Source organism: Bradysia coprophila (genome assembly GCF_014529535.1).
Source record: "Bradysia coprophila strain Holo2 chromosome X unlocalized genomic scaffold, BU_Bcop_v1 contig_79, whole genome shotgun sequence".
In the NCBI taxonomy this organism is placed as follows: Eukaryota; Metazoa; Arthropoda; class Insecta; order Diptera; family Sciaridae; genus Bradysia; species Bradysia coprophila.
Window position 1 is genome coordinate 656,885 of NW_023503370.1, and position 27,992 is coordinate 684,876.

Here is a 27,992-nt window from a genome sequence, read left to right on the forward strand (position 1 = left end):
ATCCGGAGAAAACACTACTTGACTCTTGACATTGAAGCAACTTCGTACATTTTCAGTCATTTCACCATATTCGAGTTAATAGAAATGTTTCACGGGGGTTTGATATACGTTTTGACACAGACCATTCGTTTACGAAAACTGCCCTCGCACTTTGGCTAGGTGTAACGATGAGTGTTGTCATGCTTCATATAAAATAATCGAGAAGATTATAAATTTGAAAAAATTGTTTCTTCGCAAATTTTTTTTAACATTTTGGATTTTTAGGTATTTGTACATTTGGTGTGTTGGTTTCAATGGGAAATGTGTGTTTGGGGTTAAAAATCCAACAAAATGGCGGACCGCACCATCTTCTAAATTGTTTCATTTTTTTGTATTTATTGCATTTATTGTTTTTAGGCCTATATGACACATACATAGTTGATGTAAATTGCTAATCATAGAGTTTCCTTGGCGGATAACTTTTCGATATTTAACGATCGTGGCGGCCATCTTCAAATTTCGTTTTCTCTAGATATTTCCGGCTATACGGCATGTGAAGAGTTGACGCTTTCAGCTTCGTTACGCAAAAATTAAATTTTACTCTAGCGATATCATTCATTTTAGAAATTGTATTTCAAAGACTGCGTCACATTTTTCTCTCAAAGATTTTTGTTGGAATATCATTCATTTTAGAAGTTTTGGGCTCTTAACCTAAAATTTAGACTCTATTCATCAAAATTTCAAAAGCCATCTTGAACTTCACCTTCGCCTCGGTGACCCCCACGTTCTATTCATCAAAATGATCGCCACAACTTCCCCTACACTTTGCCGAAGAAAGTAAGTCTCTATCTATTACCATTCAAGAAATACCTCTAAAAACATAACTGACCCATCCATTTCCAACTTTTTATATTTTTCACATATGCCAAGATGTTCTACTCGTAAAACTCTGATACTTTGCCAAAGAAAATAACTCTCCATCCCTTATAACCTAAAAAATATTAGTCCTTTCATCCTACGCTGAAGTAGCTCAAAATTTGGTCACTCTGACCACTCTACAATTCGTGTGGCGAATACCTTTCATTTGATGGGTCGCATGCGGCTGCTCGGAATTTCGCGCCGCGTCATTCACAATAATTCACAAAATGACACATTTTGTATAAGGAAAATGTCACCTTGTGGGTTATTGTGAATTACACGGCGCGAAATTCCTCAACAATAGTCCTCAACAATTATCCAATGTTGAAGATGGACTGAACAAACTTTATTAAAGACAACCAATGTGTTACACAGACGTAATTGGACTAACTAGATAACTGCGCATTCAGATTCAAGGCATACTAAAATTGAACAGTGGACTGCTAGATTATCAAATTACACTAAATCCAACAGAAAGATCTTGATTGTTTGGAAAAAGTCAATTTGGTGTATTTTGTATGAAAAAAGACCAATTTCAAAACGATGTATCTTCGGTAATTTTAAACCAACATAGTCGATTGATAGCTCGTTTTGCTCGTATTTGAGAGAGAATATGATAGAATAGGGTTAGTGGTGATATCCAATCATGTTGGTTATGTAGCGAAACAAGCCGAGAGGAAAAAAATCAGTCATTATTCGGATTTGGCCCATCATTTCATTTTCATTCCTATTGCTACTGAAACATCATGGGTCATAGGAAAGCTTGGAATGGATTTGATAAAAAGTATTGGAAGTAAAATTACTGATGCTACTGGTGAAAAGCGAGCTACATCGTATTTAATTCAAACAATCAGCATCGCCATTCAGAAATTGAATGTAGCTTCAATTTTGGGAACAATCCCACCCACGAGAGATTTGAGCGAAATATTTTATTTGTAAATTAATTATCATTATAGTATACACTGTTTAAGCATACACAATCAAGTCAATATATGGCGTTCGGTCCCATAATTTAATAAACTAACGGAGAGTGAATAAGATCCCAAAAATTTCAAAAAAAAGACTAAAGGTTAGAAACTAAAATTTTTGGCTATACATAGTTGACGCGTCTCAAAAAAATTTCTTCGTTTTTTTTGTGTTAGACTGCGTCAAGTCCTCCGCTATCGCTCCGGACATGATTGACGCGTCTCAAAAAATTTTCTTCGTTTTTTTTGGGTTAGACTGCGTCAAGTCCTCCTCTATCGCTTCGGCTATACGTCATGTAGAGACTTGGGATAAGTATCACTTTTATAGTTTCGTTTGCGAATAACTTTTTTCGAAAAAAAATCACTTATCTGGCGGCGGGTGGCCATCTTGAAATTTCGTATGTTTGAGATATTTTCGGCTATACTGCCTTGTATACTGCATGTATAGTCATGTATATTTTTTTTTTTTAGATATTTCTAAACGGAATGTTTATCGTAAGAAAACACAATTTTAAATCATTTTTTTTACCCAGTGCATTACGTGAATCACAGTGTATGATACCTTAGCGCAAAATATCATAAGCGGAAACAACTTAATTGACTGGGAACAGCGATTGCTGTTAAGACTCGAAAATGTCTCAAAATGTTCCGAACTAAAAAGAAAACACTGTATGGTATGTTGACTTGGGATAAAGTGTCACTTGTAGAGCTCGCCTAACTCTAAGCATTACACAAAACTTCCAAAACAACTGATATCCCACAAAAACCTCAAAAGAAGAAAAACCGACGCTAGTCCTGTAAAAATAAACTTCCAAAACATTTGATATCAGCTTAATATGTCGACGAGAATTTTACCGATGAGATTTAAAAAAAAAAAAATTGCGTCACAGGTGGCAGATGCTGAGGAAACCCCTCATTTTTTCAGTTTTTCGTGTAGGATTATATGGGGGAGTACCGGATTTTTTCAATTTTAAATATTTATCGTGTAGCAGGGATAACTACTAAATTCGCCGAGTGCTGGTCCGCAGCAGTTGGAGCATTTTCCAATTTTTCGTATAGGATTGAATGGGGGAGTACCGGATTTTTTTTGAATTTTAAACGTTTATCGTGTAGCAGGGACAATTACCGATCGAATGATACCAAATTTGCCGAGTGTTGGTCCATAGGTCCACTACCGGATCCGTTGGAACATTTTTTCAGTTACGACAATATCTGCCACTTGTGACGCATTTTTTTTTGTAAAATTTTCGCTGTGTAAAATCTTATCGGTAAAATTCTCGACGACATATTTTCTTATTTAAAATTGACTACGTTTAGGCGCAGAATGCGTCACCAAATGTTTTGGAAATTTAATTTTTACAGGACTAGCGTCGTCCTTTCCTCTTTCGAGGTTTTTGTGGGATAAAAACTAATCGTTAAAAAATACTGTTTCGATGACGTATTTTTTTCGAAAATAGAATCAGCAATAATAGTGCGGGTGTTAACGTCCACAAAGTATGGGAATAGTTACAATTTTGGGTAATCTCAAATTGAAAGATTGGGCTTTATAGAGTATCCCAGGGCCAACATTTGTAGAAGGGTTGCCCAAAAATTCCGACCGAAAATCTCGAGTTAATCGTAAAAAACCGAAAAAATTAGGTCAAGTGAAAGCAATTTTTCTTTGTTCTACCAAAAACCGGATTTTAATTTTTTTCTTGAATTAAAATTTTTCCCTTAGAGACCCCAAAGTATCCAAAACAACTAAAGAAAAAATTTCCTCTGGACTTAACTTCCATTTCGTAGCAGTGAATGCCTTCACTGACTCTGGGACAATGACTCTGGGTCATTTCTAAAACCATTAAGCAAAACTTCTTTGATGTTTTTCTTATAGATTTTTAACATTGTGCAAAATCTAGCGCAACTTTGCTTAAATCATCAAAAAGAAGTGTTTTTCTTCGAGTTTTGTATGAAAATATTCTGAAAAATAGGAAAATTCATGAAATTTGCCCATATTTAGTAATTATTTTTCACGAAAAGCTTTAAACTTAACTTATAGTTTGTTACAGAGCATTAACTCATCATTTCCATCCAATATAAACTCATTTCAAACAAAATCGTCGAACAGAATAATCTAAAATTCTTCATAAAATTTCCTACGAGTCGGCCATTTTTCAGCGTGTAAACAAATTTTCGACATGCGAGAAAAATTTTTGTTTCTGTAAAAAAGTTATGACATGCTGCTTATAAAATGTTCAGGATAGTCCAAAGATGTTTTTAAGCCACTTTCCGAAAACATTTGGTGGAACTAACCTTCAGTATGACGGTATAAAGTCAAAATTTGTTTCCGCGCGGGTCAGATTTTTCACGAAATTTTGACTTTCAAACTACATTTCTCACGAGTAAAAAAAACTTTTTTACTTTATTTAAACTGTTTTGGATACTTTGGGGTCTCTAAAATAAGCGAAAAATAATTATTTAAGAAAAGTGATTAAAATCCGGGTTTGGGTATAACAAAGAAAAAATGGTTGCACTTGACCTCATTTTTTTGGTTTTTTACGAATAACTCGAGATTTTCGATCGGAATTTTTAGCCACCCCATACACAAATGTTGGCGCTGTAAGACTCTACATAACCCAATCTTTCAATTTGAGATTAATTAAAAGTGTAACTATTGTACGTGAACACCCGCACTATAAATTCTCACAATAATCAAATGAAAATAGAACAAGAAAAGACGAAGCAGACGCTGCGACGTAGACCCGCACTAATCCGTATATCTGTTGCATTCACCATCGTTTTGAAGCTCAGGAGTATCACTCGGTTTGTTAATCGTGTAAAAGAACCTTGTTTTTTTAACAATGCCTGCCACGTCACCATAAAGCAAGACAAAGAGTATAGGTCTAAGACAGCTCCCGTGAGGCGGACGCAAAATCTCCTTTACCGATTCAGACCTGCAATCATTCTGTTCTCCGTCTTGAAGATAAGAAGCTATCCAGTCAAGCAAGCATGGCTAAGAGCCCAAGCTCACTAAGCTTCTGCAGCGAACAATCATACCCAACTTGATCAAAGGCTTCCCGAATGTCAGTTGCATCGACTCGTGAAATGAAATTTACGATGAAAGTGGACGACTTTGATGGACCATGTACAATATTCAAACGTTTCGCGGGAATTATTTAGATTGTTACTTAGAACATCACCCTTATGTGTATAAGATGAAAAAGAGGTCGAGAGCTGAAGCCCTCCTGCCTCCATACAATTTACTTATAATAAATTACAATAATTACAGACAGGGGATAGTGTTAATGCTAATGTACGACGTAACAATCTAAATAATTCCCGCGAAACGTTCGAATATTGTACAGACCATTTACTCGTACCCCACTAGGTTTTAATTGCTGATTTGTTATCCATAACTATAAGCAAATGATTTGCACTTATCGTCTGCTTCGATTTCCATCAAATACAAACGACATATTAAACCAAAAGACTTCGTATGGGGCTGAAAAGACGGGTGTCGCCACATTTCCATTAGCCAATAAGATAAGCCATAGCCATAGTAGAATCGTAATACATTACTTGATACTCGATTAGAATTCATGCGAGTGATCTCATTCAGTATCAAGACTTCGTCTGGTGTAAATCTTTTTTGCGAATTCTCTGTTCTTAAATATTGTTGTGAGTTTGAAATTCTCTGGAAGTTTTTTTTTTCTTCTGTGAATTGTATTCAACTGTTAAAAATGTGCAAGGTAAACTCCTGTTGCTGTTTCAATTTGAGAACTGGATCTCTGATAATCGGATGGTTATGTGCCATTGGAAGTTTGCTGCAAATTTTCGGGAAACAAAGTGGAAATAGTTACGGTAAATGATTTCCACATAATTTTCGTTGCGAGAATTTATTTATATACCAAAATCAAATTCCATTTGATCAATTGTGTGTGTGTTTGTGTGAATTTAATAGAAGGACCAATACAAGGCGTCGTTGGATTGGTCATCTATGCAGCTTTGCTGTATGGCATTTACGCGGTAAGAACAAAGTTTTATCAATTTTTAACATTCTAACCGGTTTTCAAAATCGTGTTTTTATTCTCCAAATTTATTTTTGTTCGTTTTACAGCGACGACCAACTTGGATGTTGTTGGCTATCATTCTTTCAACGATCAAAATTGTTATCGCAGTCATTTTGGGAGTTGTCGCGATTGTTGCCATCGCCTCTTATCCGTACGACGATCAACACCCGAAAGAAAATCGTACTACAGGCATAGCCATATTGGCCGTCATATACGCATTTGTGTTAGGTATGTGTGTAGCTTATCCCTATTTCGTTCAATTTCTAATTTAGTTTCTTTCGTTGTTTTTTTTATAAGGCCTTGGTATCTACTTTACGTCCGTTTTGTATTCTTTCTACAAGGAATTGAAGGAAAATCCAGGAAATCCATCGTACGCATAAAATATTTTGACGGAAATATTTTTGTCAGCTTCTAAATGTTTTCGCTTTTATTTCTTTATCTTTTGTAAAAGTATCAGCTTTCGTGAAATTACAAAAATGATCTTTCAACTTACGCCCACGTGTATTTTCCATGAATTCGATGATCGATGAATGCGAGTGATGAAAACTGGAATTTGTGAATGCATCTTTTTCACTGTCTTTCTTAGACACGAACAAAACGATATTCAGGGGCTGACTCACTGGTTACCAAGTCATCATTTTGCCATGTTGGGTGTTTTGAACGCTGCCCATGCAAGTCCAATTCTGCGTTTTTTTCTGCAGTTCGGTTGTCCAGACCGAGATCAGATTAGAGAATCTTAGGAGGCTTTCAACAAACAGGTACTGATTCTCCTATTCGAATTCTGTGTAGGTGATCGTTAGGCCTGTAGTGGTTTTTTAATCGTACCGACTAAATGTTACGAAGAAATAAAAAGTATTCTTTGGAAAAGGCTGGAAAAATCTGGTATATACATCGAGCGTAGCGAAAAATCCTATATAAATTTGACAGTATTTAGTTCCACAAAACTCATTCACGTCAACGCACTTCAAGCAAAAGTGCTTTGGGTTACAGCTGCTAGAGTACTATTTTGTTTACAAATTTTTACGGATTTTTGTACAATGCCAAAATTTGTTTGATACACTGTACCGTTTCCGTACTCTATTTATAGTATCACTCATGCTTGAAGTGCGTTGGTTACGTGAAAACTTTATATCGAATGACGCAACAAAAACAAACTCACATCCTACAAATATTTTGGTGTTTTCGCATAAATTTTTGTATACCACTAAAATATAAATTGGTAAATATGGAATTTAATGAAATGTGATGGTCACCACGGACTTTCTTGCAACAAAATGATCGACAAGTATAATAGATAATACACACCAGTGGCTATTATATCATCTGGATTCCCTAATAAAATGGAGCCACCAGGACTATCACGCCGCGACGGTAAACGACCCGATGGTTTGACCTACTATCCTTGGAGTCACGAGAAATCACTAATTTGGGTTACAGTCGTTGACACTTTGGCAGCGTCGTATATAGCCCAAACATCCAAGAAAAGTGGTGCCGCAGCTGATCTGGCGGAAAGGAATAAACACAACCATTACATTGATTTGAAGTGCCGCTACCTCTTTACGCCAGTGGCATTCAAAACATTGGGGTCAGTCGGTCCAGATACAGAAATATTTTTATCAAAACTGGGCAAATATATGTATTGCCATTCAGAGGGACAATGATATAAGTATCCGCGGTACTTTTGGTGATTAAAGTGATACAAACGTTTTCATGTGATACCCCATTTTCCTTGTGTGATATTTTAATAATTCGTCTTTAAATATATTTATTGTAATCAGGTAGAAAAGAAATGATGATAATAAAAAATACACATTTTTCGGCTTGTGGACCGTAGAACCATTTTTCACGTCCTGTGCGCCAACTCTCGTATTTTCGTAACTTGACAGTTGCGTGTAATCCCATACTGTCAACTTACGAATTCTTGTGTACCAACGCTACGAGAATCTACGCCCTAAGTACTTGCCTTAGACATAGGCATTGGAGACCAACTGTAGCTTATATATATTAGATGACGTAGAAACTTTATATTCCACACAAAATATAAATTTTAAAGAAGCGTGAATCAAAAGAATTGTTTATTTTTGTCTCTTTATTTTTCCATTTTGTTTAAATAAAACATAAGATCTACTCTTAAGATTAACCGAAATCCTTAAAAAAAATGTTTTCTTTTATTTAATAACTTTAACTTGGTACAAATTAAAAATGTTTTTATTTTTTATCTGGTTGGAATGTTTTTGTTAACGCTAATTTTATCTTTAGGGTACGGACCCCAGTATTCGGCATAGTTTAGAATATCGGCCATCTATTGTTTAGAACAATGAAACCCAATGAAACCCATTGTTGTGGCCGATATTCTAAACTATGCCGAATACTGGGGTCCGTACCCTACCACTTAAGTTGTATTTAATAATATTTTATGTGTGCACCAAAATACTTAAAAATAAAAAAAAATGTTTTTTTTTCTAGACTCTTCTTCCATTTTTCTCTCTCTATTTTAAATTCTAACAATAAATTTTTAAGTAAATGCTTTTTTGGAACCGCTAAATAGTTTTTTTTTTGGTTCAGTTGTTCATGTCTACAATAGTAATTAACTGTTTAAAGAATTGCCTTCTAAAAAGGGATGCATAAGAATATTTTACTTAAAATCTCAGTTTCTTTCCAAAAAAAAAACAACAAAGATTTGTGTACCGATTCTATTTGCAAACTACATATTTGGCCATTGGTTTTTTTTTTTTTGTTGTATGTGCACTGTGAATATGTGTACAAAGAGTCAACATCCACGACTTTCTCCTTCTCTTTAAGAATAAAATTTTTAATTGTTTTTAAATTTTTCATCTTTGCTTAAATATAGAAATCTCGAAACGATGTTTTTGAAACAAAAAATCTAACCCAAAACCTTCTTTATGTAAGAATGTGTCTCCGGTTTTATCAACACTCTTCTTCGATTGGGACGATATGGTTGTTCGACATCCGAATTCGATAGATTAACGCCAACACTTTCGTCGGTCCAGCAGGGATCGTCGTTGTCAGTCGATTCGGCTAGATGATCGTTCAAGTTGTGATCGGAATGTAAGTTAGTGGAATGGTGATGTTTGGTGCCGGTACCGTGATCTTTTTTTGATAATTCGATTGGTTTATCGTTGGATATATCCAAATTTGAGCTGCAGTTATTACGTGCCGACATTTCCGTATCAACAATGGGTGAAGATGTTGTAACTGTGACCGTGTTTATTGATTCCAAGTGCTCAGTTACAACATTTTCAGTGGTTTGTTTTGATGGAGATGCGGTGGCTAGGTCTGGAGTTGTTGAGTCAGATGATTCAACTGAGTATACTGTTGTCGGTGGTTGAGTTTTGGGATGTGTCTCTACAGAATGTTTTGGTGCATGCGGTTGACGAAATCGTGGCGCTTCGGTACTGGGTGTGTTTGAACTTTCGGTTACTTTTTTCAATTCGATTACATGTTCAGATGGTATAGCCGACGTCGGAAGCTTTGTGGTTTGATCGTATTGGGTGAGTGTTGTAGATGCGACGGTAGTTGTTGATGCATCTTGTTTCATTGTGGATGTATCAATGGATGTGACAGCAGATTCAGTAATCGGTTTGGTTGTTGTGGTAACGTCTAAAATTGGAGATGTTTGTCCTTCCGTTGTTGAGGAAATAATGGTTGCCGTTGTGACTCCAGCTGTTGTGACTTCAGCGGTGGTAACGTCAGCAGTTGTTGTTTCATCCGTTGTTGAAGGGATGGGATGAGATGTTTTAATTTTGGCGATGGGTTCATTCGAAGAGGCAGTTGTAACCTCATGATCGTCGATATGTCTCCGTGGACCTTCCACATGTTCACCATGACCATTTGATAATGAAAATTGTGTCCGAACTAATAACATGGGGGGTATGAAGTGATCGGAAGACATGTGAACTTCTTGGGTTTCTTTCTGATGATGAGGAGTCGATGCATGTGCGTCTGAAATATGCGGTTTCAGTGTAGGTTTAATGTCGACTTTGTTCCGTGTTTGAACAGGTGAGCTGGTGATGGCGATTTGAGGCAGTGATGATTGGGTGGTAAAAACTGAACTGTCTGTAGATGGGCCTTCACTGCCTGAAATTTCTGTTTCTCTGCGTAGCCGGGTCTCGGTTGTGGTGAGAATTGTTGTTGACGATACAATTGCTTCTGTGAAATCAGATAATGTGGTAGAAATGTATAGTGTTGGCGACGATGTAACTTCTCTAGGCCTAGGTTCAACAGTTGTGTCATCGCTTACTGGTTGATCACCCATCATCAGCTCATCACTTTCATCTTTTTCCAATTTTTTCTTTGTAATTTTCTTCAAATACTTCTCCTCTAGGTCAGCCTTTTTCTTGTGCTTTTTGTCTGCTTTAGCCATTGATTTAAAATCGACTTTCTCTTCACTGTGCGGCGGCATTGGTTGGTCACCCATCATAATATCATCTAAATTCAATTTGAGTCGGTCATTCGGCTTGGATTCAACTTTCGCACCATCGTCAATCCCACCATTAATGTTATTATCCTCTTTGTTATCCGACGAGACTGCCTTAATGAGCTCCACAGACTTTTGATGAATGTCACCTAATAGATCCGACGACTGTTTCAGCGAGTTGTCATTGATGTCTGTGTCATCGATACAAGTTAATTCACCTAATATTGTATTTCGATCTTCCTTGCCATGGCATGGCATATGTCGTGTACCCTCCTCACCACAATCACGAGACAACTCAACAGTGCCACTGTCGGACATATATTGAATCGTCAATGATGGTATTGCCTGAACGGTACATTCGGCTGCCCATTGTGGAACTGAAAGCAGAAAAAAAAAGAATGGAATGAATAGCAACAACAACAACAACGGGAGAAAAACGAGAAAATAAATTTTTATTGTCTTTTTTGTGGTCTGTCGTGTTTTCTGGTTTTGGATGCGGAAGAGTCACATATGAAATGGTGATTGAATTTTTTATTGGATTTTCTTTTTGGCAATAAAAACAACCGCCGCATCTATTTACAATGGTTATGTTATGTGTGTGTGTGTGTGTGTACGCACGCATACACCAAAAACACTCATTGAATATGACAACATAATGAAAATGGAACGAAAATGTTGTTGTTGTTAATATTTTCGTTTCTTTACCTTCCATTTCGCATAAAAATGCCGCCGTTTCCGGGCCACCACATCGTAAAGCATGCCAACGGAAATCTCGAGCAGGATCGATAACGGCACATAACGGTGATTCCATTGCAGGTAATGGTTCAGCCCAATAGCCGGATGTTGAATCCAATGGTTTCGAATTTCTGTTGAGGAACGAGAGAGATTTTTTTCCCTTGTTAGTAAATTGAATTGGATTGAAGGGATGAGTTTTATCGAATTTTGTGTGTATAAATAAATAATTTCATTTGTTTGGGTTTCATGTTGTAAGTAAGTAAGGAACCATGCACACTGTCTCTAAATGGGCATTGCGATTGTTACATCTATGATTACATATTTTCCTGGTGAATACTGAATTTAGATGGGAAATGGATTTTCTTTGACTAAAATGTGATAGGAATAGTGTAGGTATGAGTAAACTGGTCGGTTATTGTCGAACTCATTTTGATTTGAAGGATAGTAGCAAATTTTTGGGAAAACATTGTCCGGTATATTCCTACATTTTCACAAATATATCTGTTGGGCGAATTAAGGAAAATATGGGAAAAATCTAGGAATATGTAAGAAAATTCAATAAAATATGTTCTCATAAAAAAACTTACTTAAAAATTTAAACAATGAGTTAACTTAAAGCTCACGGTGTGCCTGAATGAATTTATTTGAAAAATGCATTTCTTAACGGTTTTGACTTTTTTTTAGTACCTAGAAATGGGGTACTGAAACTGAGTAGTGTAGTGTATCATAAAACTGTAAAGCACTGTAAAAAAACAATTTCGTATTCTATCTATTTGGCAGCTGTCGAAAATTGTCACTTTTGCATGAAATGCGTTGGTAAAAAAAAACAAGTTTGATTTCAGTATATTTAGCTCTTACATCTTTTGACAGCCTTTAACGTTTTAGTACGTTTTCTCTCCCAGCATCAAAAACCCATTCTTAACAAACAAAAAAGAAACTATAATTAAAAAAATTACAAAATAAAACATTGAAACTGATGCGAAAAGAAAAATACTTTTTAATTTCAATCCAAATATTAATTGTCCAGAATGCTCACAAAACCATTTTCGTGTTTATAGTTGTGCGACCAACTATTATCGTAAGACAAATATTATCACGTTGCATGTTATTGTGACAGGAAACCTGTCTTCTTTTACTATGCATTAAAAATGCATATGAATCGACGACATATTTTTGTGATCGGCTTTGCCAATTTTTATCTATTTTTCAATGTGAAATTATTTTTTTACATTTTTTTTTTAATTTAGCTTTATACAAAATAGTCGAAAAAAACGGTTATTTTAGCAAAGAATAGAAAAAAACGGGTATTTTAGCATGTTCCTATAAAGAGTCGGGAAAAACGGTTATTTTAGCTCGTTTCTATGAAGAGTCGAAAAAACGGTTATTTTAGCTCGTTTCTATGGAGTTGAAAAAAAACGGTTATTTTAGCTCATTTCTATGAAGAGTTGAAAAAAACCGTTACTTTCGCTCGTTTCTATGAAGAGTTGAAAAAAACCGTTACTTTCGCTCGTTTCTATGAAGAGTTGAAAAAAACGGTTACTTTCGCTCATTTCTATGAAGAGTTGAAAAAAACGGTTTTTATGAAGAGTCGAAAAAAACGGTTATTTTAGCTCGTTTCTATGAAGAGTTGAAAAAAAAACGGTTATTTTAGCTCGTTTCTATGAAGAGTCGAAAAAAACGGTTATTTTAGCTCGTTTCTATGAAGAGTCGAAAAAAACGGTTAATTTAGCTCGTTTCTATGAAGAGTCGAAAAAAACTGTTATTTTAGCTCGTTTTTATGAAGAGTCGAAAAAAACGGTTATTTTAGCTCGTTTCTATGGAGTTGAAAAAAAAACGGTTATTTTAGCTCATTTCTATGAAGAGTTGAAAAAAACCGTTACTTTCGCTCGTTTCTATGAAGAGTTGAAAAAAACCGTTACTTTCGCTCGTTTCTATGAAGAGTTGAAAAAAACGGTTACTTTCGCTCATTTCTATGAAGAGTTGAAAAAAACGGTTACTTTAGCTCGTTTCTATGAAGAGTTGAAAAAAACGGTTATTTTAACTCGTTTCTATGAAGAGTCGAAAAAACGGTTAATTTAGCTCGTTTCTATGAAGAGTTGAAAAAAACGGTTATTTTAGCTCGTTTCTATGAAGAGTCGAAAAAAACGATTATTTTAACTCGTTTCTATGAAGAGTCGAAAAAAACTGTTATTTTAGCTCGTTTTTATGAAGAGTCGAAAAAAACGGTTATTTTAGCTCGTTTCTATGAAGAGTCGAAAAAAACGGTTAATTTAGCTCGTTTCTATGAAGAGTCGAATAAAACGGTTAATTTAGCTCGTTTCTATGAAGAGTTGAAAAAAACGGTTATTTTAGCTCGTTTCTATGAAGAGTCGAAAAAAAACGATTATTTTAACTCGTTTCTATGAAGAGTCGAAAAAAACGGTTAATTTAGCTCGTTTCTATGAAGAGTTGAAAAAAAAACGGTTAATTTAGCTCGTTTCTATGAAGAGTCGAAAAAAACTGTTATTTTAGCTCGTTTTTATGAAGAGTCGAAAAAAACGGTTATTTTAGCTCGTTTCTATGAAGAGTCGAAAAAACGGTTAATTTAGCTCGTTTCTATGAAGAGTTGAAAAAAAAACGGTTAATTTAGCTCGTTTCTATGAAGAGTCGAAAAAAACGGTTATTTTAGCTCGTTTCTATGAAGAGTCGAAAAAAACGGTTAATTTAGCTCGTTTCTATGAAGAGTCGAAAAAAACTGTTATTTTAGCTCGTTTTTATGAAGAGTCGAAAAAAACGGTTAATTTAGCTCGTTTCTATGAAGAGTCGAAAAAAACTGTTATTTTAGCTCGTTTTTATGAAGAGTCGAAAAAAACGGTTAATTTAGCTCGTTTCTATGAAGAGTCGAATAAAACGGTTAATTTAGCTCGTTTCTATGAAGAGTTGAAAAAAACGGTTATTTTAGCTCGTTTCTATGAAGAGTCGAAGAAAACGGTTAATTTAGCTCGTTTCTAAGAAGAGTCGAAAAAAACGGTTATTTTAGCTCGTTTCTATGAAGAAAAAAACGGTTAATTTAGCTCGATTCTATGAAGAGTCGAAAAAAGCGGTTAATTTAGCTCGTTTCTATGAAGAGTTGAAAAAAACGGTTAATTTAGCTCGTTTCTAAGAAGAGTTGAAAAAAAAACGGTTATTTTAGCTCGTTTCTATGAAGAGTCGAAAAAAACGGTTATTTTAGCTCGTTTCTATGAAGAGTCGAAAAAAACGGTTAATTTAGCTCGTTTCTATGAATAGTTGAAAAAAACGGTTATTTTAGCTCGATTCTATGAAGAGTCGAAAAAAACGGTTAATTTAGCTCGTTTCTATGAAGAGTCGAAAAAAACGGTTAATTTAGCTCGTTTCTATGAAGAGTTGAAAAAACGGTTATTTTAGCTCGTTTCTATGAAGAGTCGAAAAGAACGGTTAATTTAGCTCGTTTCTAAGAAGAGTCGAAAAAAAACGGTTATTTTAGCTTGTTTCTATGAAGAGTCGAAAAAAACGGTTAATTTAGCTCGTTTCTATGAAGAGTTGAAAAAAAAACGGTTAATTTAGCTCGTTTTTATGAAGAGTAAAAAAAAACGGTTATTTTAGCTCGTTTCTATGAAGAGTCGAAAAAAACGGTTATTTTAGCAAGTTCCTATAATGAGTCGGGAAAAACGGTTATTTTAGCTCGTTTGTGTAGAAAATCGAAAAAACGGTTATTTTAGCTCGTTTGTATGAAGAATGGAGAAAAACGGTTATTTTAACTCCTTTGTATACAGAATAGAAAAAAAAGGAATTTTCAGTCGCATATTGAAGACGTTGCGTCGCACTTTTTCAATCATTTTGCAGAGTGTCGATTTTACCAACATTTGTCACCCCTAAACGTGCTTTCAATGTGCTCAGCATGAGCAGAGCACCGTGAAGAGACAATATCCAATATCGTTAATTATAATATCATTCCGATAGATAAATCAGAAAAATTAGAAATACTAAAATAATTATTGTAGATTGATTGCATCGGTATGTTTGTATTAAATTAATGAAATTGGATTAGTTCTTTAGAAAGTCAGCTGTATTCCCGTCAGAGTCTATCAAATCTATTTTGTTACATCATCATCACCTCTATCATATTGAACGTAAATCATTAGTACTTACAACACCAATTTTGAATATTGTGCGTCTTCCTTTCAATAAATCTGACAAAAAAAGTAGTCTCAAGGAACTAATAAAACCAGCACTTATCCGGATAATTTTAGCGTTGCGCGCTCAGCTTAAAGTCAAATTTAATTTATCAGGGTTTAGTAACTCTGACGGGAATTAAGCTACTTATTACATTCGGCTATAGAGAACGTGTTGCATCATAGCACTACTCCTAGCATTAACACTCGTAGGTCAAACGTCATATACAATTATGTGTTTTAACTCACACCAAAAATGTTTGAGTCTCCTATCGTAACGAGATAGAAATGCAGCGCTTGCTTTCATTTCATCAACCGCCGAATATTTCCTAGGATCACCGCTTTGGCTGTATATCGTTCTGTGCATCGCTGCTTAAACAGTTCACATCCAATATGGAATTCTCAACGAATTTCGGTATAACGCAGACCATTCGTCTCTACTTTGGTCAATTCAAAATTGCAAATTTAGCCGTTGCCAATAAACTTGTGAGCTGTAAACCCCATTTAATTCCCTCGAATAACGAAAAGCATTTGGATATGGTACGATAAAAACAATGTAATCGATCGATTACTGTGGAAATACATTTATTTTTCTATCAATACAAGATTAGATGCAGAAATTTATTTCATGCGCTTAAATTGCTGTATCCACTACTCCACCCGAGACTGCTATACACATATTTTTTTCCCAGAAAGCGATTAACATAAATACTTCTTCAACAAGAACGAAATCACTAAAAGGGATCGCTTTAAAAAAAAACGAGAAGAGAGTTAAAATCTAAGGAAAAAATATATTTTAGCTGGAGTAATCCTCCTTGTACAAAATGTTTATTACTTGGCTTACTTCCTTTGCGTTTTGTATGTGTTTTTCTCTTTGTATACAGTACAATCACACCCGTCTGGATACAAAGCTAGACTTTTCGGTAGGTAAACGATTTCTTATCTAAATCTATGAAAACCTGCCGTCTAGTTCTATAACAAACTAACTTATATAGCAGCTAGCAGCACGGTGGATGTATGAATACACAAAACAGGGAAGCAAAATCACAATTTTTGATTATGAAAATTGTTGAATAAAATAACGAAATTGTAATAACAGAGTAGCGTAACGTGTAGAGTGGGTATTTCGGTTCGCGAGTATACATAAAACTTAGAATATGGGAGAAATATTTTCGTATAATTTTTTCTGATTTCTTATTCCCATTTTCCAGTTATTTTCTTTTTCTGCTGGTTACACTTTCCGTTCGTTTTTTTTTTTGTAGCTCAGATTTGCTCCATTTCCACAGTCATTTATAATCGCGGAATACCAAGCCAGAATACTGTATTACACAATATTGCCGCGAGGCGTGAATATTGTTAAAAGATATACACATTATACATAAGGTGGTTTGGTGGTATGGTGTACGAAATTGGGGTTTTCGTACATGAAAAATTTACTCAACCAGAACCAAATAAATGTTTTTTCCAAAGTAGAAAAAGAAAAGAAGAAAATAACACACACACACACAAAAAAGTGTAGCGCGTTCGAGATTTTCTCAAAATTAAATGTAAAGAGAAATTATTTTGCATGGAAAATGGCAGCATAAGGATTAAATTTTTGATATGATTTTCTTAGCAGCAGGTGGAACGAAAATGATATCGGATGTTTACATTATTGTTGTTGCTTATTATTTTGTGTAGCAACGCAGAGGAATCAATGAAAATTGTCGGAAGAACGAAAAAGGAAAATTGTGTGAATGAAGTCAAGAACCAAAGAATGAACACTTTTGAAATGATACAGCTAATAAATAAAATGATTTCATTGGATTGTTAGCGCGATTGAAGGAAAATGAATGAATCAGTTTTGATGGGTAATTATTATTATGAAGGGTAATTTTATCTCGGGCCACTTTCATAAGAATCACGGCAAGGGCAAAGTGATTGTTGCTTGCTAACTCATTTCTAACTAAAAAGCGACTTCAGAAAAAATAGTTTGAATCTAAGTTAAAAAAAACAGCAACAACAATTTTTAATTAGACATCTAAGAAGTTGCATATAATATTAATACGGTCGTACTAAGTGTAAATGTAAGAACATTGAAGTCATGTTCACCGTTTCAGGATATTTTTGGTTGGTAGAATAATATATATTATGCATTCAACACTGAAGATAAAGACTACTAGTAGCATGATAAATTCTACGCACGGCACAGCAGATGTTACATGCCATGCTGCCATAGATTATGATAGTAACTGCTGTTGACCGTAACATTTTATTTCCCACTCATTAGCTTTAAACGTGCTTATCGCAGAAAACTGTAACGTTTTCTTACTGTTACTGTGCCATGCGAAATCTCCATTTTCAGTTTAATAACAACCTACACTGTTCTCAAATATTGCCAGAATACAAAAAAAAGCCCGTCTGTCATGTGTTAACAAACTGAACTAAATTCGCATAAATTTTTAATTGATATTTCATGTAACTTAACCGAAATCATTCAAAATTGAGCCAGGTTACAATTTCCATAAAATGGAAAGTTTTACGACAATCCCATTATCACGCTATTGAAGAAACCTTTTTTCTTCTCACTCTTCATGTTGTTGTTTTTACGTCGCCATGTGCATATCATTCCCATTTTTGTTATTTTAAGTTAAGAGATAAACAAAAAAAAATTTAAATCATTCGCTCAACCAATGACACGTTTAAAAACGATCCATTGATAATAAAAACGTTCTGATCCGCTTCCCCAAAAACAATAAAATGCCGCGTTCATCGTTTCGTTTTTACAGCACTGCGAACTAACCTTTTCATTGGAATAATCCATTAAATAGAATAGAAACACTCTCGTAACAAGTGCTAAATATTTAATAATAAAAAAACACAGAAAGAAGAGAGCGAGGAACTGTAATTTCTGTTTCCAAAACCATAAATTTCCCGTAAATTACTTCAACCTTCTATAAATTTTCAATCAATCCAATACTTTTTTTACGTGAATTTCGTGACTTTTATTCGCCTCAATGGATAGCTTAAAAAACGCGAAGTATGTAAGCCAAGACGTTTTAACCATTTTACTGAATAAATTATTTTTATTGAACAAGACAAGAATTCTATTTTTTTTTGTGTTCTTTTCGCCAGAGTGTGTCGTTTAGCTTTCAATTTCGAAATTACTGTAATTTACCAGAGAAAATTATTTATATTATTGTGCTCACGTGATAAGAACGGTAGGTACGTACTTTCGTGTACGGAAAAGAAAGTGTTAATGTGATTAATCCGTCAATACCGTCAATACATTAATCACATCTGAAAACGTCCATTGTTGCATACGGTTTCATACCATTTCATTCGAACTTAGAATGTCACACATCGAATTAGTAGAATTAATTGGACTGAACCTATAATTCAATAACGAGCAATTCAAACCGGTATTTTTATGTATTAAATGGGGGAAGGTCAAAAAGACGAAGAGCGGATATAGCTGGAATGCCAACGTTTAACCGATCAGTTTTCGTTTGTCACATATTTGAAATTAATGCTTAGTTTCCTCTTACCAAAAAAGTACTCCGTGTGAGAGACAAAATTGAATTTTTTCAATTTTTCCTTTGTTTTTTTGACAGCTCGCTCTCTCACGGAGTACTTTTTGTTGAGTGGAATGGACACTTAATTATCAATTATGAAAATCAAGTTTTCAGTCAAACTATGTTAGAGGAAAGTCATCATCGTAGCGATCCAACAATAGTTATTTGTGTATCTGTTTTGGACGATTGTTTTTAGGCAATTTCGCGAGTTGTAGCCCGAATGAAGTGCGAACGAATGCTACATGCGAAAGTGCCTAAAATCAATCGTCCAAAACAGATACTCAAAAAATGTTTCATGTAAGGGGTCGAAAACCAGAGAAAAATCTCAAAACTCACTCATTTTCGGCTCCGACACATGAAAAAGACAAAGGATTAGTTTTGAGTTGAGAATGGGCTCCAACTGTTCTGAAAATTTTTGATTTTTATTTTACATCTACATAGCGTAACCGTCTAGTATCATATTCAGTCTCTAGAGTGATATTAGGGCACACATTCTCTGCTCGTCCCTTTTCTCTACCGTATAACATCGTCTGTATATGTGATTTTATTTGTAATGTTAGACCAACAGTTGGTACAGTTGAAAAACTAAATAGATCTAATACCTGATAAAGAAAATTGGTGACTCAAGGACATCTTTGGGCGGAAACATACCTACCCCAGTTGAACTGGTCATTATCATACCATTGTTCCATTGATCTATTAACAGGACAGAAGTGGTAAACTCACTTGAACGATAACGAGTATCATAACGTGGAAAATGTCTTTAAACAATCCATTAGGCACACATTCGTAGCGCTACGCTTGCAACTTCAAAGAGAAACTTTAAAAATAACACTTGAACGATTTACAGCCCTAAGTTTAAATCCGATTTCAAACAGCAAACGCGAGTCCCACTACAATTTTTTTGCAATGAACCTTGTTCAATTCAGATATCACTCCAACTTCACGAACCGCTAACGTATACATTGTTTTTGTGTTCGGTTTTTCTACCCGTAAAGACCGACCGAATGTTGCACATATATTTTTAAACAATAAATTTGCATATTGGATCAATTCTTTTTTTTTCTATTCGCAGTGTAAAACCGTCTATGTCTACAGTTTTGAAAAAAAAAACTCCATTTCCATTTATTAGTTTCAATTGATCTTCTTTGGATTTGCACGTTTTCAACAAGGGGAAAATGTAAAACGCCTTCTCATCACATTCGCACATTCACCACCCTGGAATATTCTCACTGTGGTAAGTAAAACCCAGTCACCCATTTGAAACTCTCATATTTGCAGTTTTTAAATTTGTTTGCACCGGCTTTTAAACAAAAGAAATTTTCATCGTACCCGATTTAACGAAAACAAAGAGAATATTTCTTTGTTGATAAAATAGAACCGGTAACGTTGCTTTGTGTTTTTTATGGTGCTATGATTCATTAAGTTATTTAAAAAAAAACTCATTCGATTATTTCCATTTCAAAGTGCGATGAAGCAATCGAAAAAGAGTACTTGACCAACTAGACCTAGTGCACCACTAAAACACTTCACTACTTCACTTGAATTTTCCATTATTTTCCTAAATTTACTCATATTTTCCAATTTTTTGCTTAATTTTTCCCACATTCATTCAGAGGCAGTGAAATTTCAGCACGAATTTGATTCAGCTGTTTTTCAGCTGATCCAGACATACAATCACTGTTTATACCAGTGCCAATATTCTCGAAAATATTTGCACGAATTTTCTCAAATTTTTACAAATTTCTCAAATTTTCGTGAATTTTCGCAAAAAGTTTTTTGTGAAAATTTGATAAAATCGCGAAAATTTGAGAAAATTCGTGAAAATATTTTCGAGAATATAGGCACTGGTTTATACGGTTGCAGCCGCTGCACGCACGTGGTAGTGGCAAACCGTATAAAGACGTATACACATTTTTGATTGTTTGTGAGGATCAGCTGAAGGAAATTCATGCTTCAATTTCACTGGATCTAACTGTAATATGTTTGGTAAAGTTTGGAAAATGTTGGAAAATATAACAAAGTTTGTCCAATAAATAGTCCCTGCAATTTGGTTTAACCAGGGAAAGGGGTTTAGAATATCCGTGTGTGCGTAATTTGTGAATGACCCTTACACGAATGGAATTTTGAAAATCGACAAATTTTATTTTTTTGTGTTTTACTTGTGTTTTACATTTCTCTATTTGAAAATACATGCAAAATTCACAAAAAGCCAGTAAAATACCAGACAGAACTTTAAATTCTGAGTCCTGAGTGAATGGGACAAGCGAAGAAAATTGTGCCTCTTGTTAATCCAGGCCAAAGACGAGAAGCGATTCCTCTCATATGTCCAAAAGAAGCATGCTATATGGCATTATACTCAAAATCCCGAGCTAAATTTTCCAAGAAAATTTAACTTTACTAAGTCTTATTGACACTCTGGAGAATTCCTCGCCGATGTACAAACTCTCTCTCTAGCGTGGCAGGCCTGTAAAAATCATTTTTCCCGAAAAACGACAGTGTATATAATTTCGAACTATTTAGCAATAATATCTTCATCACATAATACATCGTCGATTATCTCTAATTTAAATCGATTGCCAGCAACGGTACTATAGACATTATATACGTGTGCAGATATTCGGTATTACAGCTCAAGTATATTTTCACCAAGACGTTAGAGACGTTATCATTTTACGGCCATAGCATATAATACTGCGTATAACGAACCGAACGGAAACATTGCAATATTAATGTAATTTAGGGAAAATCCACGAGTTATTTATGACTTTCACTAAAATTACAGAGAGTTTCTTACATCCACAAAAGATACAGAGATAAAACGGATAAAACCGATGTTATATTTTGGTTGAGTTGATAAAAGGAATTGTAATTTGTGTGTTTGTGAATATATGTGTGGAGCAGTTGGAAGAAATTAATTTTGGTTTTTCTGTCAAAAAATTTGTTTTCACAAATTTTTCTTTTTCATGTCTTTTTCTGAAGTAAAGTATTTCTTCTCAAAAATGTACTTACGTCCATCCAAAGTGCTGGGTATTTTGTGGTCGCATCAAACCAATCCATACAAATTCGGTGACATCTAACTCTTTTAAAAAGGCTCTTGCTGCATCAAACTGAACACCGTTATCAACTGAAAGTTAAAAAATAGATTTTTCTTAGAATTCGATTTCTTTTTAATAAATACCGTCCAAATATGGGTGGAAAATAAATAAATCAACCGGAAAACCAGGTCAATATTGTTGACCTTTTCATATAGTAGTGGATGGAACTTTTTTTTAAGAAGGAAGGGATGAGCATTTATTTGATGTTAAAAATATATGAAAAGATCTCCGATTTAACCACCAATTTTCCCGGAAAAACGTTGAATCTCGTTTGACTTGGTACCGAATTTTATTGTAGCTTTGTTCCCAAAAGATCGAAAATGATATAGAAGGTCTTTCAGAAATATTAATAATTAGTCCGTTATTTCAATTTCTTTATTTATTTTTAACTCACAACAGGAATTTTTATTCCTTGTCAACAATTTTCTTTCTTAAAATTCGTTGATAATTGTCCAAGTTATCGAGATATTAGGAAAATGAAAAAGTGCGATAGACAGTATTCATATATTTTGCGTGTACAAGCCACGCATTTTCGCCGGCCAAGACAGATACGCACATTATTTCTCACGTAAATTTCGGCTCCTTATAAAAATACCCAAATAAATTTCTGTAAAACCATCGTTTTCGGCCCCGACACATGAAAAACTTAATACGTAACTCTTTCGGCCTACTCAATCGTTACGCAAATGACTATTATCACATCAGCATAAGTTGTGTTTTCAACAGTATCTACCGTACGCTAATGTGATAAAGTATGGTACATAATTGGACAAATAAATGAGTCATGATTGCGTGAGTTTGAATGTGTGCGCTCGTTTATTATTCCACTCGTCCCGGCTATTCCTCCACTCGATTTACAAACGTTCATCCTCACATGCAGATTATAACTAGTGCAATCATATAGCTAGTATATATGTCTAGAACGTACTATTTTACTCAACTCAGTGACGAAAAGTAAAACTTTCTTCGTTCAAGTAACTAATAGTCGAGGGGTAACCGACTCGGGTAGTTGACTACACACCCTCAAAGGAATTTCCGGAGTATCCGGTAAATAATTGGAATTGATGGAATTGACCGGAATTGATCGGAATTGGCAGGAATTGATAGGAATTGACTGGAAATATGTAGAATTGAAAGTAAATGAGAGTATATGCTGATAAGTGTGATTATCGGAAAGAAGGACCAGCGAATGCAAAACCACAATATTTCCTTTTTGTTTTAATTTTACAAGCTCCCGCGCAATAAATAACAGTTTACAGTGATGATCAGTTCCATTTTAGAACAGGTTCAACGTCCTTTTATGTTAAAAATATGCAAACTGAAGTATTCTTCTTCAGAGGATTCTTGTGAGTCAGAACGGAAGAGTTTGAGCCGCAACAAACAGGTTAATATTCGTCGTTACAAAAAAATGCATCACCAATAATATCATCTATTCCATCAACTTTTCAAAAGCCTAAAATCTTACGATGTCGATCACTTGAACGAAACAAAAAATTGAGTGCTTTGGCTTTTGCTGACGTGTGCTGAACAAATCCATTTCCTGTCGAGGTACGAACAACGTTTTGTGCATCGGACAACTGAAATAGACAAAACACAGCAATTTACTTGAAAACACACACACTTCACATTCACCATATTAATGTAATTTCTTTCCCGCACCATACATCGTAAAGTTGTATACGCATCTGTTGTGGACGGTTTATTTTAGGCACTTTCGCTTGTCGCCCTCACTTCGGTCGCGCTGCAATCCGCGAAATTGCTTAAAATATACCGTCCACAACATATACGTACGATATATGCACGATAAATAGTTCGAGAGAAACTGACATTTCTTAATGACAAATCATGAAGAAATATGTCGTATTTCAGTTGTCGGATGCACAATACTATCTATCTAAAATAAACAATGATGTGCGATGTGAAATCATTTTAAACAAAACTGCAGTCAATTGGACGGTTTAATCTAAATTGAAATTGAAAAATCTCTTCTAAAATTACGAGTAAAAATTAAAGATTCTAACAAAATGAGTCACAAATGTAGGACAACATAGTTGTTCCAAATTTTATCTTGATATAGTCTGACGATTCTTTTTCCAAAATGCTTAAGGGTTTAACTTTGACTTTAAATTTATATCTATTTGAAAATATCGAGCAATTATTTCGAAAATTCGTGGAATTGAAGGAATTGATTAGAATTATAGGAATTGAAGGGCGAATCCGGCAAGTGGTGGTGTTAATCCGTTAATTAAAGAAATAAAAGGAATTAAGAGCATTTAAACGAATTGACAGGAAGTATCTTTAGAAATACCAAACTGCAGAAATAAGACGTAGGATTGGTATTGCATGGGCAGCGTTCGGAAAACTCAGACTAATTTTCAAAAGCAAAATAGTATGCTTGGAATAACACTCAGAGACAGAATGACGAATCAATGGATTCGACAACAAACCAGGGTCGTTGATGTCATGGAAGGAATAGCATCTCTGAAATGGAGCTGGGCGGGACATATTGCAAGAAGGACAGACGAACGTTGGACCAAAAAGATCATGAACTGGCGACCATATAAAAGACGAGCTATAGGTAGAACACCAGAGAGATGGATAAACCGAATTAAGAATATTGCAGGTACAAACTGGCAGCAAATGGCAATGGATCGTACGAAATGGAAAGAAGTTGGAGAGGCAGTGGATAGCAGTGGATAGAAACAGGCTGAAAAAGAAGAATAAGAAGAAGACCTTTAGAAATTGAAAGGGAAATGAAAGAAATTGAAAGGAATTGAACGGAATTGAAAGGAAATAGAGCGAATCCGGCAATTAGACGAGTTGGTCCGGTAATTGAGGTAATTAAATGGAATTGAAAGGAATTAGAAATTGATTTGCCACCATTTTGGCCAGTCGGTTACCCCTCGCTAATAGTATATTACTATTCAAGGGAAGGAATTTGATCAAATGTGTATGACGTTTTCCTTCACGAAGGAGAGAAAGACTTTTCCGTAGCGACGGAAACTCCATTTATTTATTTAGTAAAGGAAAATCATTTATCACTCGGTGGCATAAATAACTATCTCGTATAAATCTTCTAACAAAAATAAATGTTCGACTAGCACTTGTTGAAAGACTAACAATATTAATTGAAATTCTCGTAATGATAATTTTTCTAGTAGAATAGTTCTCGTTCAGAATTTTCTAATTTTATTAAATCTACTGACTCTGAGTCGTTCCTTGGTGGCTTTTCGGTTTCACTGGTTTCACATATTGTGTTAATTGTCGGTAGTGTTGTTGCAAACTTTGTGCATTAGCATTGTATGCAGCAAGTAAGCAAGGTTGAACGAAAAACTTTTAATAGAATTAACCGAAGAAGCGATATTTTAAATTTTGTTCCACAAGAAGAGTCAAGTCTATCGCAGTGAGAAGAATCAAAGTTTGTTTTTTCTTTTTGTGTAATTAATTTTTGTATATTATGGGTGAATGCCCTTATCTGTACTCTTTGGGGTAGTAAAGCAGATGTATAGCGTAAAATTACGGCAAGATTTAAAAAAAAAAAATTAAATTGATGAAATATGAAGCATTGAAGCTGAACTCACAGAACTACAACAATACGCTAACAGAAAAAATATGTTTCATCAATCGGACAAAAAAAAGTTTTCCGATTTGTTTTATTCGCATAGCGTGCGCTTCGATTTTATTACAATTAATTACTGCAATACCAGATCAAAGAAACCATTCTTCTTGTTTCACAAAACCATTGGAGTATGATAAATGCTTGGGATGATCGAGCTGTTGTGTCAGTCAATAAATTTATAATGGAATCAGTTCATCTTTCTGAAAGCACGAAGGGCGTAGCTCCATGGCTTCTAAATTCCTTCTACATTTTTCTTAATCCGAACCGAGCTAGAGAATATAATAGAGTGAATTTAATCTTAAACGCGACACTAACACTCTCTATATATGTACACTACACATCGATAGAAAAATCCCATCAATTCCAATGTCCTCAATTGCAGCTCAGCCATGTGATACATTGCAGCGGGAAACAAATTTATCAACTACAAAGTTTAACTGTACATCATGTGTGAATACAAATGAATTTTTATGCATTACAGCACAGCGTTAGGGGTCATCCATAAAGGACGTTCACACGGTCAACCTTTTTCTGTGGACGAAAAAATCTATCGCGAAAAACGACAAAATGTGAAACTAGTTCTTCGTCTTATGGTCTGTGAGTTGTTTGACATCAAGTACATAGTTGTCATCTACAGATTTCGTATAACAAATGAAATACTAGATTCTCTGGAGTAGGTATCGTCTGATCAAACTGATGTATTAGAAACAAAGTGAAAGAATGTATCAAGAGAAGCAAATCTGTTACAGTTGGCGACTTTGAATAAAGTGACGCATTTCGTTTCAGCTGATCCACTAATCCAAACAAATCACGTCTTTAAATGGTTTCACCACTACCACACGCATGCGTATAAACATGTATTAGTAGATCTTTTGTATGTATGAGTGGATAAGCTGGAAAACAGCTGTAACAAAATGCATCACTTCCTCTATGGACGGTCTCATACTGGCCAGCACAATTTAAACATTGCAAAAACTGTGCCAGCCACCATACATTTAAAACAAACTTTTTCAACTTTCAAAATTAAAGTTTTTCAACTTGTGCTGATGCAAACACAATTTTCAAAAGAAACGAACGGTATCTTCTTTCCATTTTTTGTTGTTGTTTGTTTGTTATTGTGTTGAAAAACTTGTAAATGAAGCATTTTCATGTGTGTGAGAGTGGATGTTAGATGACTTTTCGGTACGATGGTATGGAAAACAGATTTTCCATCTTCTATTGTAATTTTTTTCAACAACGAAAAAAAAGTGTACTTGCGTTTAGTCAAAAAGTTTTCTTTTTTTCAACGGAGAAAACTTTCTTGTTAAGTACTTAGAAATAAGTTTTTAAATCGAAAACAACTTGCTAGGTGTGTACAGTGTACTTAAGGCTGTGCGACATTGTACACACGATGAAAGAAATCTGTCAACAACAACAACGTTCGATTGATACTGTCTGATTGACTTAAATTGCTTATTAGAAAGTCTTTCCAAATGAAAGGAATGTTTTAACAAACTCTTAATTATCCATCTTTTGTAAAGTTTCGTTTGATGTTTCACAAAATGGAAGACTGTGATTGATAATGTTGTCGTTGCGAAACTCGTTTACCGAAGAAAATACCTTAAATGTTCCACAAAAGACAACATTTCTGGTCGGTGAAGTAGATAATTGGATGTTTGTACAAAGTACATTTCGAATCCCTTTGCATATACAATGGGTACATCTTGAGAATCTGTGACCTACAAAATTTTAAATTAATTTGAAAAATTCAAGAATAAAATGTTTTTGTTTTAGGTCTGACGATTGTTGATTTAAGCATATATACGAATGTTCATGTAAAGGCTACAACGAGGAAGAAGAAATTGTCACTTGCAGAATGCAAATGTATGACAAATATGACAATTTCGTAGAAAATAGTGTTTTCCGAAGAAGCAAAGCCCTCTAGCTAAAGTGCTATGTTGAAAATGTTGATGTTGTCATTCATTTAAGTTCGTGACTATAACCAGTATTGTCCGGTAAAGTTTATGCAGTAGTGAATGCAAAGGCACTGTTTGGACGTAGTGGATTTTAACACGTTTTCTTTTCAAAATGGCTTTGGTTTTGTCCACTGATTCTCCAAGTCACTTTTTTTAAATTCAATTTTATGTTAAGTTTGTTGTTTGTGTGTGTTATAAATACTGTTGCTACGTTTTAGTATAATTTGAGGTGGAACTTAGAATGTTGGGTTGGGATATCCGAGTTTTTATCCGGACATTGATTTCTGCTCAGGCTGGACTCATAAACCAAATTTTTGCTTCGCATTCTTGATAATAATCGTTCTATCGAGCCACGGATTTCTAAGAACTTTTTTTTTATTCGATGAGGAATGAAAATCCTGAGGTTAAATTAGTTAATGGAAAGTATCGGAGAGTAATATCTTACGGGTTATTCCGAAAAGAATTTTTTCCGTGATTTCGTGGTACAGTCAAAGGCAGTCAATTTTCAGCATA

General features: G+C 34.7%; 2 protein-coding genes across 4 annotated transcripts in view; one reads left to right on the plus strand and one right to left on the minus strand.

Moving 5' to 3' along the window:
- Positions 1 to 5,425: 5,425 nt before the first annotated feature.
- On the plus strand, positions 5,426 to 6,400 carry LOC119070392. Its single transcript, XM_037174712.1, has 4 exons — positions 5,426 to 5,699; positions 5,800 to 5,864; positions 5,956 to 6,136; positions 6,206 to 6,400. The coding sequence occupies exons 1-4, from the start codon at positions 5,438 to 5,440 to the stop codon at positions 6,286 to 6,288; spliced, it is 591 nt and encodes a 196-aa protein (XP_037030607.1). The 5' UTR covers positions 5,426 to 5,437; the 3' UTR covers positions 6,289 to 6,400.
- Positions 6,401 to 8,638: 2,238 nt separating this feature from the next.
- The window catches only part of LOC119070389 (probable GPI-anchored adhesin-like protein PGA55), an 89,159-nt gene continuing 69,805 nt past the window's right edge, over positions 8,639 to 27,992 (minus strand). For all 3 annotated transcript variants that reach the window (XM_037174707.1, XM_037174708.1, XM_037174709.1), the window contains exons 4-6: positions 21,820 to 21,934; positions 11,052 to 11,212; positions 8,639 to 10,723 (exon numbers count right to left, since the gene is read on the minus strand). In XM_037174707.1, the coding sequence (XP_037030602.1) occupies positions 8,793 to 10,723; positions 11,052 to 11,212; positions 21,820 to 21,934 (2,207 nt within the window). In that variant the 3' untranslated portion in view covers positions 8,639 to 8,792. The remainder of the gene's footprint in view (positions 10,724 to 11,051; positions 11,213 to 21,819; positions 21,935 to 27,992) is intronic.

What these genes read in the sequence shown, in the direction of transcription:
- LOC119070392 (XM_037174712.1), top strand. Translation starts at nt 5,438, where the DNA reads ATGCGAGTGATCTCATTCAGTATCAAGACTTCGTCTGGTGTAAATCTT. An exon ending in ACAAAGTGGAAATAGTTACG is followed by an intron (nt 5,700 to 5,799) that starts GTAAATGATTTC and finishes TGAATTTAATAG; the next exon opens with AAGGACCAATACAAGGCGTC. An exon ending in CATATACGCATTTGTGTTAG is followed by an intron (nt 6,137 to 6,205) that starts GTATGTGTGTAG and finishes TTTTTTTATAAG; the next exon opens with GCCTTGGTATCTACTTTACG.